Raw genomic sequence first — 19,864 nt, forward strand, 5'->3', positions numbered from 1 at the left:
CCAGTGACAATCAGTTGCAAGTTGCGTTTAAACGCAAAGTTTCTAGCAACGGGGCCCAGGCCTAAGATGTTATAACAATATTATGTGAGATTTGTATTTAAGGCTCCAAATGCACTTTTATTCATCAAATGCGAGAGGCGCAAAAAAAAAAAAAACACACCAAAAAACAAAAAACAAAAACCACTCCACATGCATCAAATATTGACAAGTGGACGTCGTACTTATCAACCTTTCCCAGTTTCACTTACATGTAATTCACTAAGATATTAGCTTAGTTTTTATCACCGAGCTTAACACCAAGTTACATCAGTCTTCAAAAGCATTGATATGTTTATAATACGCTTGCATATTATTATCTACACTGGAAATGTGACTACTTCAACAGTATTGTAACTGTTTTTTTTAATACTTTTCTTGTTATCAGTGCCATTGTCTTCTTGCTTCCTTTATCATCTTATTTATTAAGTTTGTTTATTTATTTATTCATTTATTTATTCATTCTTTCTTTCTATTCTTCTCGCGGGGGGGGGGGGGGGGGGGGTAAAGGTTACTTGGCTATCTTGGTAATCTAAACTGTTCTTTCTGTACAAAATAACAAAGCGTTCGCATATTTATTTAGACAATTAAAGTAACATATAATGCAATGTATATATATAAATAAATAAATAAATAAATATATATATATATATATATATATATATGTGTGTATATAATATTTTATCTTCTTTTTCACACGGTGGAAGCAGAAATGTTGATGATAAACACACACAGCACACACAGCACACACACACACACACACACACACACACACACACGCAAAGATGTGCTGTCCAGTAATCGTACTGTTCTGTATTAGCAGGGAGGTGAGAGAAAATATAGTGTTGTGCATTACGTCTATTTGACCATTCGCTCGCTTGGCGTTCATTAGAGGCAAATGCTGTGAGTGAAATGCTTAATCGGACTCGTGCGCGCATTTGCGTCAGACCTTCACGTGAGGACTTCTTCACGTGTAATCTGCGAGCATGTTTCGACGAACTTCCCTCGCCACCAAAACAATGACTATACAGGTGCATTCTGAGCTGATTAGCGCTCGAGTGTTCAGGATTTCTCAGTCGACTTTAACACTCTTAACTTCGCGCATGGCCGTTTCTGACATAAGAGTAAGATGAAGGACATTATACACGGGACAGAGGATAGTATCATTGCCTCATGACATTGTGTGTATGTCGTTTTCCTGATCGGGTTTATTTTCTTGGATTGAACAATACAGAGTGATACGCATTAACGCGCGAGCGAGAAATTCGCGTCGCTTTTACCTGTTGCGACGCGAAATCTTGTTTTAGTTTTCAGTAAAGGGATGCTAGTCTGCAAATCAAGTCTGTTTATAGGATTGGCTAACATCTGATTTTCTAGATTGGATTGGGATCACTGAGAATTGCAAAGTGGCTCCGATCTTCTGAACTGTTCTTGACAAATAAAGAAAGGGGAAGAGAGACATGAAATAGGGGACAAATGAACGTTTTATCCGGGTAAACAACGCTTAATCTCGAGGTATTCTTTGCTGCCTGAGGCCAGTTATTACTACAATTTATCAGGTGAAAGGACAATAACCATCTTTGGTGGACTGCAACATGACAACGCAGGTTGTTACGGAGGCCAGTTCGCTGATTAGCGACCTGACAGCGACGCCAACTTCACCCGACATCTTTGGCGTCTTTACCTCGCCGCTCTCCGGGGACGCCACGAGCCTCGCCCCGACAGCTGCTGGAGCGGGTCCGGTGATAACACCAAACAGCGTGAGCACTGTACCCAACGGGGAAGTCAACGGGGGATGGTCGTCGGATGGGGATGCTTTCGAAGATCAGGTATCAAACATCTCTATACTCTATAAACCTGATTAGCCCGACTAATTCCAACTGCAAATTGTTACCGAAGCTCTAACCAATTCTCACAGTGAGTTTAGAAAACGATGAAAACAAAATAATAAACATAATCTATATATTATGAATGAATTATTTCATGGTTTTTAAATGCTGTTGTGTAAATAGACGGCATCCGGTTTTTTAATTGCACTATAGAGTATAAATCAGCGTATAACACAGGCGGATGGTCAAAGAGCGATGAATACAAGATTTCCGCCACTTGTACCAAATTCTTTGATTTTCTTGTTCTGATAAACATTAACAGACGACATTGACGGATTGAGTCCTCATGACACTGCACGGCAAAAAGGAAAAGTAGTAGTGCTACAAAGAGGCTTGAATAAGTTACATAAGATAGAGGAAAGTGTTTGACATTTTCACATTCATCCATGAATTCAGATAAGACCATCTATCAAAATCATGTATTCGCATGCATCGCAAATTTTCTTTGCCTTTAGCCACACTGAATGATTTCATTTGTATTATTATGTATATTTTAGTATTTAACATATTTTGCATTAAGCTGTACTTTGATCACGTTATTGCTGTTTAGTTTTGATGAAATTATTGTATATTATATATCATATATCATACATAATATTTCTTTATATATATAATATATAATATATTATATATTATATATTATATATCATATATTACATATTATATATTATATATTATATATTATATATTATATGTTCAAAGTTCAAGGATAGCATTCCTCCGTGTACACTTTGAAACAACGACAGCAAAGAATTATTTAAACTTTTATTCAGTGTAAATTGATTGGGCCAAATTTGACCTTCCAGGATTGATCTCTCATGCTGCCAACTTTTACCTTGAAACCCAGCACTGTTTCCAAGCTCTAGTATTGATAGTTCATTCGAAATGATTTATTGTACAATGCAGACTAATGATTATCTTTAATTGCACTCTCGGTATGAACGTTAAAGTCACTATACCCTTGTGGTTTGAAGGGCATATGATGGCGGGCTAGTGGTTCACTTGAATTGCATACACACCTGTATATTCCAGACGAGCTGCCTATAATCATAATTATCATACATGTACTGTATTTACATCTAATTCCTGATACCTTGAGCAAGTTCTTTATACAATGGTATTGCCAATACAGTAAATTAGCGGAGAATGTAATTAAAAATAAATGTGGATTGGGTGAATGCGGCAATATAATTACATCACTTCAGTGAATTTTAAGGAAACCCGTTCAATATAGCTATGCATTCTTACGATTTCGACGACTCTGTCGCTGGATGAGAAGACTACAACTGTTTTTATAGTCACGCATGGACAACGATATGAAGGAAATTATAACAGTAAAACAGGCAAAAACCTTGGTGTGATATTCGATCAGAATATGGTCATGGACAAATTTGTTTCAGAGAAATGTAAATCAGCATCCTTCGCTTTATATAAGCTTGGAAAAGTTCGTCAGTTTTTGGATGTTAAGACCAATAAGAAGCTTGTTCAGGCTTTTGTTATATGTCATTTAGACTATTGTAACAGTTTGTTGTATAATATCTCTGACTCACAGTTACATAAACTCCAGGCAATTCATAATGCGGCTGCAAGATTGATCACCCGCACGAAGAGGAATTCTCACATAACCCCCATTTTGAAACAGCTCCATTGGCTTCCTGTTCAGTCACGTATAGTTTTCAAGATACTGTTACTGACTTATCAGTGCCGCCATTCAATGGCACCAGAATATCTCAGTAAGTTCTTGGTCAGGTACGCTCCCTCTCGTAATTTAAGATCAACTCAGAAAAATTTTCTCCAATGTCCTGTTATCACAACAAAGTTTTATGGTGAGCGATCTTTTGCTCATGCTGCTCCCACACTGTGGAACGCTGTTCCGTGTTATATAAAGGAAGCTCCCACAGTGTTAAAGTTTAAAACTGTTCTCAAGACACTTCTGTTTAAAAAGTATTATGAATGAGTTTGGTTCTGCATTTATGGTACACATATTGTACACTGCATTTCTTCTTTCTACTTCATCCCTCTCCTTAAAGTGCATAGAGACACCACGGTAGTGATATGCGCTATATAAGCACTGTGTTTTAATATATAAGAAAATTCAACATACTTTATTCTTTCAAGCATAACGGAAAAAGCACTTGGCTTGCATCTTTCAGACAAGGGAGATTCATAGTAGGCCTACTGGTAATATACAATATAAATATCATATTATTGATGAGGCACTTTTAACGAAACTGCATTTCAAAACTTCACCAGCAATGGGTCGCTATATGATACGACCGGTGTAGTATCGCTGATAGTAATGAGGCGTTCATGGGTATGTCGCAGAGAAATTACATGAAATATCATACATCATATCGTAGTGCTATTTTTGTGCACCACATCCGATGATTGTAATTGTTCTCCTCTATAAAACAACGACTGCAGTCTGCTAATAAGACCTGCGATTTATAGTGTCATCACATGGTTTTCCGACATCCGGGTATTTCCCTGAGTACTTTCGCGTTTTGCTTTGTACAGACGGACCGCGTTCCATGCTCGACTACTGGGCCCTGTTTTATGAAGAGTTAAAATTGATTATATAGTTGATTTTTATAGTAAGTCTATGGCAGCCTGTGTAGTTAGGAAAATTATAATCGATTATATCATTTTGATAAGACGGGGCCAGGTATTTAAAAATCATTGACGTTTGTATTTCTATATGAAAGCCGCAGTCCAAAGTGACACTGTCCTTCTCACACAATTCTTGGCAATATGCCGTGAATGTTACCATGTCACCGCCAGGTCTGGTTTCTTATTTTAACACACATGACTTCCAACTTCTTCTGCATCCTACATGTCCTAAACCGAGTAGTAGATTGTATGTGCTGTTAAGCCGACGGCGTCTGTTATATGTCGGTAATAGATTACTGTATAGCACTGTGAAGGTGCTTGTAAAATCAAGGAAGTTCAAGAGAATGGAGTCACAATTCTGTAGTGTCTGATTTCATTTGAACCCATGTTGTATGCCGCCACTCGAAAATATTTGAAGCCAGTGGCAAAGTGGATCTGCCGCGCAGATATTAAGACAATTGACTTATGTCTCGTGGCATTAATCACCAGCCACTTTCTGTATAAGGAAGATATTATATGTCTTTGTGATGGTAATTACTTTTCGCCATCCCCTACTTATAAAAGATAGGTGAGGTATAATAGTAAAGACACGGGGATGCGCGAATAGAAATTGCGCAAAAAAAAAAAAATCATGAAATGAAAATGAAAATTACTCGACAGGCTATGCCCGGACACTAATCAGATATATCTATCAATAAAGAATTATACTTGAAGATTATTCCATATCAGTTTTATTTGTCGGAATTAAGTGGAAAAGTGATAAAACCAGATTTCCCGGAGGGTACAGTTTTAAACACTTTCACATGATACAGTTCTGATTTACACTTTTGCACATGATATTATTTCTGGAAGGGATTAACCTATTATATGTTTAATGTGCTTTATCATTAAGTGAGATTTCGTTCATTTAATATATAAACAAGCAAAATATAGCCAACATTAAAAATGAATCCTCAGATTGCTCAGCAAGACGACGGCATCAAACCCCGTCATCAAAGGCACACATGCACCTGTGAAATTCTTTTGTACATCAATAGAAAAGTGACAACTGTTTGAATAATTACAGCCAGTTGGAACTCCATCTCTTAAACCTCTTTGGTAAATCAAGGAAATTCAAGAGAATTGAGTCTCAATTCTGTCTAATTTCATTTGAACCTATATTCGACACTGTTCGATGCCGCCACTTGAAAATATTTGAAGCCAGCGGCAAAGTGGATCTGCCGCGCAGTAGGAAGACAATTGACTCTTGTCTCATAGCATAACCACCAGCAACTTTCTAAGGAAGATATGCCTATGTCTTTGTGATGGTAATTACTCCCTATTTATAAAAGATAAGCGATTTATAAGACACGTGGATGCGCGAATAGAGGTTGCGCGAATAGAGGTTGCGCAAAAAAATGATGAAATGAAGATGAAAATTACTCGACTGGGCATGCCCGGGCACTAATCTGATATATTCTTAATCAGCAAAGATTTACGTGAAGGTTATTCCATATCAGTTTTAATTGTCGGAATTAAGTAGAAAAGCGATAAAACCGTCTGTCCAGTAGGGTGCAGTTCTAAACGCTTTCACATGATACAACTCTGATTTACACTTTTGCACATTTTTTTTTTCTGGACAGGATTGACTTTTGTTTTACACGCTTTGCTATTAAGTGAGATTTCATTTCATTTAATAAACAAATAAGCCAAATGTGACCAACGTTATGTCAACGTTGAAAATGAATCGACAGATTGCTCAGCAACCCCGATCAACAAAGGCACAAATGCACCTGTGGAATTCTTTTGCACATCATTAGAAAACTGACAACTGTTTGAATAGATACAGCCATTTAGAACTTCATCTCTTAAACCTCCTTAGTAAAATCATGCCATCCCACGTGAGCTACTAACATGACAGATACGTTACCCACAAACTCACCCCTCTTAAACAATGATTCTATTAACGGTGGAAGTCGTTGTTGAAGATATTATTTACTGCGTTGTTTGTACCTGCATGCAGGCAACGCTGTCAAGTCATTAACTTGACACAGACATGGCAGAAAATGACCTCATTTTGATGTCGGTTACGTCGTAAAAACCGTGTGAAACCCATATTGACACTAGCGTATGTTTGCCAAACAATATCTCTGACAGTAATAATTTATGACTGGTATGGTCCTGGCACGTGAATCCGATCCCATCTAATTTGAATGAAATATATTCATTCTGAATTCCCTGCAATTTGACTTCGTACATTTAGAATCGGTGTGCAATATACTGTAATGACAGTATATGAGCCATGCAGATACAACTGGACAGTACTTTGACAAAGAAAATTTGAAGATCTCAAGACTTTGCCCTGATGTTTGCTTTCCCTATTCCATAGCACATTCTCCTCAGTACAGAAAGAGTATGCTATATACCCTGCCGGAAAGAACACAAGGTCCCACAGTGTGAGAAACACAGTGTGAACACAACGTGAACACAACGTGAACACAATGTGAACACAATGTGAACACAATTTGAACACATTGTGAACACACTGTGAAATCTCTTCACACTGTTTAATTCGAGCGTTTTAACAGTGTGAACACATTGTGAATCATCAGTTCACAGTGTGACACAGAACATTAGCATGTGAACACTCTGTGAAAACAAAGCCACAGTGTGAAATCATATCGAGCGTTTAATCTTAACATATAGTCGACTACGTGACCACACTGTGAACACAGTGTGGGACACTGTGTTTCTTCCAGCAGGGTATGTACATATTGTATGTGTAAAGTTACTGTCTTACGTTTTTACGGTACTAGTATATTATCACTATGGCACTAGCATTAGCTTAGTGAATCATTGACTGCTCCTCGAAAGCCCAGCGATGCTTGGTAATGCGAGCTGCAAAGCTACTTTACATAGGTAACCATAACAACCGAACTATGCTAACAGAATTAAAAGTGGCACAGGTCTGTGGACAATGAATGGAGGAGAAACTCTATTTTTAAAGAACTGTGATTTAACAAATTCCACAACTTCACACGCAGTGCTCGCTATTGTACGTATGGCAGTGTTCAAGCATTCATATTAATTTGGATCACTTGGCTTCATACCATGGACAGCGCAACATGACTCTCACTACGGTGTTCAGTCGAGTCAGTGGTACTGCGCAGTTTTCAGATACGTTGTTGTCGCATTTCTTTCATGTGGAACTATCCTGCTCAGAGTTATTTTCCTATTTTGATGTTTTAACTTATATTCAAACCCTCAACCTCTAGCTGTGCGTAGTACAAACCAGGACAAAAGACCCCACTATCGAATTTAATCATCATCATCATCCTAACGTAACTTAGTCTGCGCCATTTAATGTTAACCTAGCAACCATGCTGTGTTACCAATATTGTCACTCCTTGTTGGCCAATTAAGCTTCATAATTAGGTAATTGCTCCATGATTAATTATCAATTACGACATTTTCTGCCGTGGAGGACTGGATTTTTAATACAGCATACTGAGGGAATTCCCGGAAAGAAAAAAAAAAAACGCCGAAAGATTGAAGTGAAAATAATACAGAAACTTACTGCATGTACCCTCCGATATTAATGATTTAGTGTGTCAATGCTGGCGAGTCATAATCAACGATGCATTCCGCCTCGGTCTGTCATATGCGAAACCAGTTCACTCCACGTCGTGGTTTGTTAAAGGGTGTGTACAGTTCTGGTTGAGGTGAGGATTTAGCTTTTAACGTTTTGCAAGATATTCAGAAACCACTCTATGAGATGTCAAAGAGCATATGCAATTCTAAGGGGTATCAAAAGTTTATTTGATGAAAATCGGTTTTGAAATGGCTGAGATATCCAAAGACAAGGTGAAACAAATAGATCCTAATAAAAGGCTGGCCTGTCGCCTTTTATTATTATCACGTTTTTGGATATCTCAGTCATTTGAAAACCAATTTTCATCAAATAAACGTTGAATCCTTCTTAGAATTACATGTTTTTCATATTTCATAAGAGGTTTCTCATTATCTCACTTAAGAATGTTCAAAACATGAATCCCCACCTCAACCAGCACTGTACCTTTGTATGCGTTGAGCGCCGATTGGCACAAAACGCTCCTCATTGTATGAAGTCTGTGATGGGGACAGGAAGGCTTAAAGGAAACCAAAACCCAAAGAGAAAAGTGTATTGAGTGAAAGCAGCAATATTAGTAGAACACATCAGTGAAAGTTTGAGGAAAATCGGACAATCGATGCAAAAGTTATGAATTTTTAAAGTTTTGGTGTTGGAACCGCTGTATGAGGAGACTACTAGAGGTTATGACGTCATGTGTGGACAACAATATAAAGAAAATATAACGGGAATCCCACAAAAGGCACTTTTTTAGCATAATGAAAGAGAACTTGGCTAACTGCTTTCAAAGAGCAGGGGGAATAATTGCTACCCTTAACATTATGTCAGTATCAAGTTGATGGAATGTATAAGCTTCATAAAAATGAATTTTTGTGGAATTCCCGTTATGTTTTCTTCATATTGCTGTCCACACATGACGCCATAACCTCTATTAGTCTCCTCATCCAGCGGTTCCAACACCAAAACTTTAACAATTTTTAACTTTTGCATAGATTGTCCGATTTTCCTCAAACTTTCACTGATGTGTTCATTTAATGTTGCTGCTTTCACTCAATCCAAATTTCTCTTTGGGTTTTGGTTTCCTTTAACCCTGCTATTCGTTGATAGCACACCATGGCACACCGTGACAGGTTTGTGCTGAATAATGCTTCGATCACGATACAATAGGCACACGTTTATCAGGTGGAGCTATGACGAAAATTAATTAATGTTTTCCGTCTGGCGAATTCCTTGAGCAGCGCGAGTTGCTGTTTGTGATTTATTCATTTGTTGATGGTTAACTGACTTTTATATTTGTCATTAACTCTTGATGTTTCAATGAGTGAAATAAGCACAAATATTTCACGCCCATACGCCTTTCGATAGGAGATCAATGTGCCACGCAGAAGATTAAAGGAAGTCTTCAAAGAATGGATATGAAAGCCAAACACTATTAGCTGCCGCGGAATGCTATTTCATGGGTCAAGGGCAAATGCTCATCTCTCTCTCTCTGTCTCTCAGAACATCGAAAATCATTAGTTTTGTTTGTTTGTTTGTTTGCCGTTTATAATTTGTTCTATTAGTTATGTTCGTTATGTTCTAAGTAACAGCAGCGACAACAACGGCAACCCACAGCAGTTTGAGTACTAGTTATTCTTGTTGTCGTATTGGTGAAAGTAGTAAGAACGTATATTCTGAGATTAATCTTGAAGGCAGCGGTATTCGGAGGATTATTGTGTTGATGGTATATATCCTCATTCTCAAGGGCGTATATCCCCCTACCTAAAAGAAATGCGTAGTAGTCAGCAGAAGTAATGCTTTCATCGCACATAATTATTATATACCTTCCATCTATATTTTCACCACCTTTTGTTCTCCCCCACTATTTCTATTTCTATCTCTTTCTTTCTGTTTTTTTTTTCTCTCTCTCTATGCCATCAATTATATGCAGCTCTGGATTCGCCTATGTTACGGCATCATTGCTACCCTGGGTATATTCGGCAACTTCACGGTCATGTTCACCGTTTTCCGGGTGCGTTCGATGCGCACGCTCACCAACATGTTCATCGTGAGCCTGGCCGGGGCAGACTTCGTCACGTCAGTGTTTCTTATCCCCCTTCATCTCGGTGAGTCTTTCTCCTACCAAGACAACCTCACATCAATCTCCGTTGCTAGGATACCAGACTTGTGCTCTGTTTTGGTGATAGCGTCGTTGGTACTGACGGCAAAAATGAAAAATAAAAGAGAATGGTGAATATGTTACTGAGAGTAAAAGTGATGATGCAGATGATGATGACGTTGGTAAAAGAAAGAATGGATACAGCAACGATGGTGATGTTGATGAGGATGAAGATGGTGGCGATATTAAAGATGATGGTGACGGTTATAAAAACGATGATGATAATAGTGAAAGTGGTGACGATATAATGAAAATGACAATATAATGGTTTATAAAATGGGTTCAAGAATGTAGCCAATTGGAAGCGCTGAAATGAGTCACGTGTGCGAGGATTAATTTCTCACTAACAGGCACGGCCTGACGTCACAATCTTTACATTAGCAGTGCGCACTCAATCAGTTGTTACAAGTGCGTCGCGCGCTACTATACGCGCTGTCAATCCTGTAAACAACTTCTAGTTCGGGCTCTGCCGGCCGGCCTTTCTTGTGTGCATAACATGTGTGGCGTACGTATACTCTTATACGTACAGTAACACTAGTACTTATATGTGCGGGATTTCCGAGTGCGAGGTGCGTAAATGTTTGGGACGAACATCGACGAGTGCTACATGTAGCTGACTGGTATTGACCCACAAAGGTACGTGAAAAATGCTGTTACAGTGTTAGTTTTCGACCCATTTTATAAAACAAATCATGCACAGGATTATTTCGAGGCGTTCGCCTCGTGCATGTTTCACAATTGTAAATACCCTCGAGTGTGCTACATCTCCACTAACGCACTCTATCAGTGCATCATTTGTATAATAATACATTCATGAGTCTAAGGTTTGTAGAATACAATTATGTTTCTGAGAGAACCGAGGTGAAATATCGTTCAGACATCATCTACCGGAAAAAAAGATTCGCGTATAATCCAGTGAAATTGCTTGAATGAGAATAGTATTGTTACTCTTGAAATTTTAACAGTGTTAATAAGGCTGACAGGTCATATAAATTTTGTAATTCCCCGTTCATATATCTCCAGATTTTTATGTCTTTAGCAAAACGTTTCTGGAGTAACGACAGTACATGACCATAAACTTGTAACATAAAATCAGGGCGCAATATTTACTGCTCGCACATATAATGACATGATGAGGATAAAGGTGAAGGTGATTGTGGAATGTAAATGTGGATGTGAGAAGGGTGTCATTGGTACGCAAAGGAAAAGACCACAGACCAAACAAGCAATGGTATCAACGAGGACGAAGAGAAGACTGTTCCATAAGATACGCGCATCTGCTTGAAGACATTCGATCGTTTGACAAAAATCAATTTGCGCCAACGTGTATTAATCGATTTCAAGCTTCAGAGATGACTATATCGTATGCCAATGAAATGACATGCCTCACGAGTCATCCTTGACTTAAAAATCCGGCCATGCTCTCCTGACCTAAGTTAGTGTACCATGCAGTAATCAAGAGACGGTATTGCGTTCACGTGTTACGAAACGACATCATCACAGAAAAAAAAAAATGAATTCATTTCACCGTTCTAAATCCGACCTAAATGCTCCACCATGCAGTGAAAAGCAAAACATGTACCCTTTAAGATTTCGGCCACGATGACGGAATTTCATTTTATTTCATTTCATTTCATTTTATTTCATTCTTCTCCTTTTTCCAACAGAACATAACACAGTATAAATTAGGAATCATATCACAATCGTATACATACAATTTGCAAATGATATCAAATGATACAATAATAAAGTTACCTATATATGCGTGTATACTTGCAAAATAATACAAGTTTATGTTTCAGTTGGGGAAAAAAAGAACTGAGAGGTCCACTAAAAAGCAAGCTTGTAGATTGTGAACCACTCAAGAAAAATCTAATGAAATGCTTATTTGCATATGCGTAGCACAAGTATAATTTAAGACAAGACGGAACAAAATAGGAGACACACAGCAACATGACACGACTAGACAGAATAGATGGAAAAATAGAATGAAGGAAGGAAGGAAGGAAGAAAGAGAATGCCTACACGCTGATCAAGGAAACGAAAGAGGGAATTGAAGACGTGCTTCAAACAGCTGGTGGCTGCATACAGCCGTGCAGAGATTATGATGGCTATTTCATTATAATGAATTCAGAGATTAATTGATTGATGGTTGGATGATGAACCCTGTGATTATTGGGACTTGGTTAATAAAAACGAAACAGAGAGGGTTTAACAGAAAGGATTTCAACTTCCGCTTAAAAGAATACAAAGAAGGAGAATTTTTTATTTCGCAATTTAATGAATTCCAGAATCTAGGGCCTGTGTATATAATTGTATTCTGAGCCAATACTGTTCTCAAAAGGGGGAAATGAAACTCAGTACCACTTACCACAGTTGATGAGCAAATCTGGAGCAAATGTGCAACATACTTTTCTAAGCGGTTGCCAGTGGCAACACCGTTGCAGTCGTAATTGATAGTGAAGGATCCAAACTGTTAAAAGATCATCAGGGGATCACCATCACCATCACCTGCTTCCGTCAAAACATTAACGTTATTTATCGTTATAAACAGGCAGTTGAGAAACAGTTCTGTTCATGCCGCTTTAAAAGAGATATATAAGGTTGACCATATTCATATGCTCCTTATAGCCTATACATCATGTATTTTTGTAATCAACTGGAAAGTGAGGAAGAATGGATAGAAAACAGAAACTAATCCTCTGTTGGTCATCATGTACTCGTTGCTGGACAACAGTACATAAATTTTTGAAGATATACCCGACGAATCAAAGTTTTTTCAGGACTCACCCCGGAGTAACTAAAAGGGACAATAGCGTGAGTAACTCGTTAGTAGGTCTTCAGGGAAAATTTCTACAAATCTGAATATCTAACAATGGACAAAGTAATGTCTACCGGTCCTCATTAATAATAATGGGCTGCAGCAATGATAACTTGAAATTCATCAAGTGTTAAATAATCTCCATTTACAAGACACTGCAATGAGTCTACCCGGTATTCATCTTACATAATCGTGGTAAGAATGTATCTCGGAGTGGGTTTGTCTGTTGACTATCATAACAATTACGTTTTTAAATACGATGGAGCATGTACTTCGATTAAAATAATGGCCTACTTAGTACGGGTTACGTTCGACCTATTATCTTAACAAAGAGCGGAAACCACTAATATACAAATATCGAACATAATGTAAACATTAACCAGAGCAACGTGTAAATTGCCAACCCAACTGGAAAGCGAAACTAGGGGAGTACATTAAAGGATTCGTCTTAGACTACTTATCTTATACTATAATCTTCATCTTCATAACAAATACCAGAAACCGCAACACCCTATAATAAATTATAGTCATCCTCACTGTCATCTGAATTAAAGGACACGTTCACCCAAATATAAATGTATGGACTGAGTGAATGCAGCTAAATTATAGAACACTATCATCAGAGAAAGTTTGAGGAAAATTTGACAATCCGTTCAAAAGTTATGAACTCCTAAAGTTTTAGACATGTCAGTAATGTCATTACTAGATGAGTAGACTACAACACTTTGTGACGTCACTGCAAGACAACGAACCGAAGAAAATGTAAAAAGAGAATTCAACATCCTCTCATTTTTCTAGCATAACGAAAAAGCACTTGTCTGACATCTTTCAGAAAATAGGCGGAATCATAATCTGATAATATATGATCATAATATGAAAATCATACCATTGCTTTGGCACTTTTAACGAAACTGCAAGAGTCGATATGATATAGGTCAGGTGCAGTATCACTGAAAGTAATGAGGTCTGCAGAGAAATTAAAGGAAATACTATATCATATCGGAGTGCTTTATCGATGATGTATTCTCTTCATCAGAACGGGATTTTGATATCCTCAAACCTCCGAAATACCAGTTCCCAAATTACTGACCTTTTGTGTTGAAACACGGAACTTAGAGGCTTATTGTTTATCAAGATAATATGTTATATGTGTAGGCCTATTTTGACGTAACAAATATATCCATTACCAAGTATTCCAAGATACAACGTATCATGTACATGCATGATTGGTCTATGTTAAAGACTAGGAAGGGTGCAGATATATCACCCTCAAGAATTGTGCACCTGTTCAGGTACAGATGTTCATCGCACTTGCGATCTGTCACCCTTTGAGGAGCTTATTCGCTCCCCAAGCCCGCTACGGATACAAATGCGGAAATGTGCACCCCTATCATACCCGTAGTTTTTAGTGTGTATGTCAGATAACATAATGGTTCTACTTCAGAAAACAACTGCAGCCTGCGTGCTAATTCAACCTGTTTTATAAAGTGCCATTACATGACATTATGGACCGATACACCTATAGCTATTAAAGAGGCGACATCCGGGCATTTCCTCGTTGGTTGAGAATGATAAGGGCGTTAAGTTGTCACTATACCCATAGTGTTCAAGACCACTTAACGCCCTTCTCATTCTCAACAGACGTCCTTGAGTATTTTCGCGTTTGTCTGGATTGTCCCATTTTGTCACAATTGGTTAGCATCATCACTTTCTGTCAGAAAAGAAAGAATTGAAAAAAAATAACTAGCACCAAGTGTTCAAAGAGAGACATCAGAAAGAAGAATCTACAAGGAATAAACAGGAGATGATGAAGAGGAGGAAAACTGACAGTGAGAATAAAGTCAAAAGATGCTACCTTAAAGGGAACGTACTGTAAACCCAAAGAGAAATTTGGATTGAGTGAAAGCAGCAACATTAGTAGAATATATCAGTAAAAGTTTTGAGGAAAATCGGACAATCGATGCAAAAGTTATGAATTTTTAAAGTTTTGATGTTGGAACCGCTGGATGAGGAGACTACCAGAGGTTATGACTTATGAGTGGACAAAAATACAAAGAAAATATAAAGAAAATTCCACAAAAATTCCTTTTTAATAAAAGTTACAAATTCCATCAACTTAATGCTGACATATGTTATGGGTAGCAATTATCCCCACTGCTTTCTGAAAGCGGTTAGCCAAGTGCTCTTTCATAATGCTAAAAAAGTGAATTTTTGTGGAATTTTCTGTATATTTTCTTTGTGTTGTTGTCCACTCATACGTCATAACCTCTAGTAGTCTCCTCATCCAGATGTTCAAACACCAAAATGTTAAAAATTCATAACTTTTGAATCGATTGTCCGTTTTTCCTCAAACTTTCACTGGTGTGTTCCAGAGATGTTGCTGCTTTCACTCAATCCACATTGCTGTTTGGGTTTACGTTCCCTTTAAGTGAACTTTCTCACCTTGACATTGATACATAAGACACAGAGTTATAGGTCCGCTCATGTTTTGGTATAAATTGTGACGCAGATGTTTTGTTGAAAATTATGAAGAAGCTCTTCATATTCGCTAAATATTTAAAAATTTCTTTGTCCTGCACCGACTATACCATCCGAGAACACACCAAGACTTGCACCTTGAACCATGTACATCAGCAACCAGTCACGCCATTGTGGCAAATTTTTCTCTCGTGTTCCAAATGAACAAACCTTATTCGATCCCCTCCCTGGGTTCTTGTTGGTGTCTCCCATCACACTTATGACTTACATTTCCTCTTGCTCTAGCTTTCTGTTAACAAATATAAGTTTGTCAAGCGGCTTCCCTTAGAAATAAAGCGTACACGACAGGCTACCGATTAAGTTACCCGACACAACTATTTTAATAAACTTTTGATGTAGTGAGTATTTAAGAGCGTCATATACCCGCCACCAATAAATGCCTTGATGTAGGCCTACACATTTTGCCGCACCTGTTTTATAATAGTCTCTGACTTGTCATAACATGCTTGGCCTGCACGCCATTCCGTGTCGATAGCAGCAAATTTCCACTTCCGATATCACGGTTTGAAGATTATGAAGGACCGCTCGCTCATTATTACCATCAATTATTGGTTATATAGTGTGACGCTCCGGCGATCGATTACGTGATGAACGATCAAGTACTGTTGACTTTAGTAACCTCTGACAAAAATAAGCCGAAATTAACATCCCTCTTTGCAGTCTGTAAGCATGTCTTCTTAAAGTCTATCATGGTAAGATCGAGTTTGTGTTTCTCAAATTCAGTGCCACACCAGAAAGTACTTGATTGCCTTGAACTTGAACGTGACATGTTGAGTGCGAGAGTACTAGAAATTAATTGTGATAATCATCACTGACCGGATATTGCAGCTGCATATAGCACAATCCTATCCAAATATTCTGCCCTAATTAATATCCCAAGTATGCAAACCAGTAGAATGATGTACATGAAAAGGAATGCTTTTGTGGGTTACTTATGCTTATCGTTTTTGGATCCAGCACCAGCACTTGCACCAGCACTCACCTCATCACCTCATTCTCTGTAGATTTATAGTGTCTATTCAATTTTTGTTGTCGCAATGTGATGCCAGAATGGCTATATTTTTTTCTTTTGTTTTCAATAAGTACACATGATGTATGTTTTGCCCATTTTCTTCTTTTTTTCCTCTCTTTTAAGGCTGTCGTATCTTCAAGCTATATGTTTTATAATTTGACGACACTCTTCTGCACTCACACTCCCAAAACATGCGCCATAATTCAGTCAGATCATTTTGATTTACTATATCCCGAGTGGTTCCCAATTGACGTGTTTTCTTTCTCTTTTCTTCAATCTGTACACGTATATCTCAACTATTTTAGGATGTACACACTGTATGATTTATTGTCTTGAAAATAAAAAGAAATGACTGTATTTTATTTGTAATACATATTAAATGCAGAAAATTCCTAATAAATTCATTTGAATTGAATTTGAATTGAATCCATGAAACAACGATAACAAACAAGCAAACAAACAATTAACAAAATTATGAGCATACAGATATTAACAGTGAATTCATCAGTATTCAATTAGATCATGGACCGCCATGATTAGATGCTGTCATGGGTGTGTCTATATCCTCTCATTCTCTTATAGAATGCCCTCTATAGTGATGAAAGGTTCGTTACACAACTCTGTTTGATTTTTTTTCTATATACATGTATTATATATATATATATATATATATATATATATATTCCAAAAAAGGAGGAACAGTAAGAGAGACAATGATGTCAAAGCTACGCTCCGAAAGGTTGGTCCGTCGGGTATTCGAGCTTGGGTCTGCCTGAATCGGTATGACGTCTCCGTGGCCGAGCGTTTAAGGCGTTGGCGCTCCATGCCAAAGACCCGGGTTCGATTCCCGGCGGAGACCAATTTTTCAACTCTTGCGCTTTTCCAAAAAGGAGGAACAGTAAGAGGAATAATGATGTCAAAGCTACGCACCGATTTCTCCTTCCTTTCTCATATCTCATATATATATATATATATATATATATATATATATATATATATTATATATATATATGTATATAATATTTATGTAAAAGCAACTCTTTGGGTTGAGTTTCCCCTACACACAGGAATGGGAAAGGGGGGGGGGGGAGGGAGCGAATAGCCTGTGTACTTGCACTTTCCTCCAGAGTTGATCACATGCCTTAAGAACTTTGTGTCTCATTTGAAATTGACCCTTTATATCGACATTTGGCATTTGCCAGCGGTAAGGTCACTCTACACTTACTTGATACACTCTTTGACAAGGAGTGAAACTTTATTGCCTGAGATAGGACATGGGTTTATGGCTCAACGTGCAACTTTTGTTCCTTCTTTATATTTCTAGCATCCACTTGAGTAGCGCCGTGCTAAACAAGCGTAATTTGCCCTCGAGAAGAGTTTCTTGAACAGGACCCTTCATTTACGCATGCTGGAGCTACGCGTTTCCGCGTGAAATTAATGTGACTTGATCTGTACGGAGAGCGTACTTGAATAGTTGAAAAACCGAGAGAAAGGAATCTGAAGAAGCAAATAAGCGGATGTATTTCGGAAGGAATGAATAGAAAGCCAATCTAAAGAAACGATCATGAGTGGTGATATTATGTAGAAGCCGAAGTATCAACAAACATGGCACGTACGGTTTTGGAGGTTTCGTAACTACAGAATGTTCGCAGCTTATATGGCATGTAATTATGGAAGAAAGGCTATCCTAAATACACGAAGGTAAATAAATTGTACCATACAAACAAAAAAGTGATTAAATCAACAAAGTTTGAAGATTTCAATCAATTGACTCGAGATGCAAACTTATTTCAGTCCATTTCAGTAACAAAATAATATATCAACCAATCAATTTCAGTAACGAAATAATATATCAGTCAATCAATTTCAGTAACAAAATAATAATATATCAATCAATCAATTTCAGTAACGAAATAATATATCAATCAATGACTGCCTTAATTCTGCAATGATGAAATCTAGAGAAAAATGAGTTACTGTCTAAAGGCAGAAACACACATAATTTCACATTTTCTTTTTTTTTTCTCACATTGAAAACTGCTCAGTATTACCGATTATGTACATGTATTATGTATATCATAATCATGTATTTACAAAAATTTCGGGGCGCACGTAAATTCATAAGGTTGTAGTGTCTAATCGCATTTAAAACTTTAATGGATGAGAAAAATATCCATATTAATGAAACAAAGGTAATCTCAGTTTGATGCCAAACTGAAAAAAAAAATACCATCCTCTATATTCATGATATCTTCTAACTAGAATGATAAATCCAGCATTTTTTTTTTGTATTTTTCATCTAAATGCTAAATCTGTCTTGAAAAGAGAATACTGAGAGCCAATACCATAAAAGACTACACTTCATTTTGTCTTTGTCCAACCATGAGTACCTAGTTAGACTGACGTTCCTTGTATGCATAATGTGCATATAATATAATGTCTCAGGAATCCAAAGTAATGTTTTTCTTCACTCAAGACATTTGGGAGAGCTGAACTAGATCTGATCAGCTGAGTCATAGATGTGAAATCCAGGATTTTTGTGTTGACAAAACAGTCTTCATTGTGTTTGCAAATCAAATGTTCCAAGAGGCTTACCTAGAAACAGCAGTATTATAGGAAAATGAAGATGGGCAGGGCTCCATCGATCCAGAAATGGAGTTCAGTGGCAGAAAATCGAACATTCAACAAACACGCTATATTTGCCTTACCTCATTTTCTTGTCGTTTGATGATTCTATCTCATTGTAAAGAGAGTAGAAGATGAGATTCAGACAGAATTAGTGCTTGTTTAAAGGAGACCTCCGGATGATTTTCAGATTTTTACATTTGAACAACTTTTAATCAGTTATACTGAGGACAGAGTTTCAGGATTTGTGATAATTGAGATAGAGAATAAGAATATTTTCAAAATTTAGAATAACTTGCAATGAGCAAGGATGATGACATGGCAGAGTCACCATAAGGATGAATGAGTTGGAACTCGAGGAAGCAAAGCAAAAGAAGAAGGCATGCATAGATTATACACAGGTGAACTCGCAAGCAAGCGGTATTGTAATGGAATTACACTGCCACATTTCTGAAATAATATGTGAACCTCCTATGTCATCACCCTTGTTGAGTGTAATTTGTTTAAGGTTTTTCAAAGTATTGTTTCTCTGCTCAAGAACCAAAATGAATTCCACAAATCTATACAT

General features: G+C 37.5%; 1 protein-coding gene across 1 annotated transcript in view; it reads left to right on the plus strand.

The window, feature by feature from the left end:
- Nucleotides 1-1,145: 1,145 nt before the first annotated feature.
- Nucleotides 1,146-19,864, plus strand: part of LOC139723847 (galanin receptor 2a-like) — a 44,006-nt gene continuing 25,287 nt past the window's right edge. Inside the window, exons 1-2 of the mRNA XM_071635059.1 lie at nt 1,146-1,865; nt 10,073-10,247. Coding sequence (XP_071491160.1) covers nt 1,632-1,865; nt 10,073-10,247 — 409 coding nt within the window. The 5' untranslated portion in view covers nt 1,146-1,631. The remainder of the gene's footprint in view (nt 1,866-10,072; nt 10,248-19,864) is intronic.

Source organism: Diadema antillarum, unplaced genomic scaffold (genome assembly GCF_040938485.1).
Source record: "Diadema antillarum isolate AM-2024a unplaced genomic scaffold, OU_Dant_1.0 scf00000015, whole genome shotgun sequence".
In the NCBI taxonomy this organism is placed as follows: domain Eukaryota; kingdom Metazoa; phylum Echinodermata; class Echinoidea; order Diadematoida; family Diadematidae; genus Diadema; species Diadema antillarum.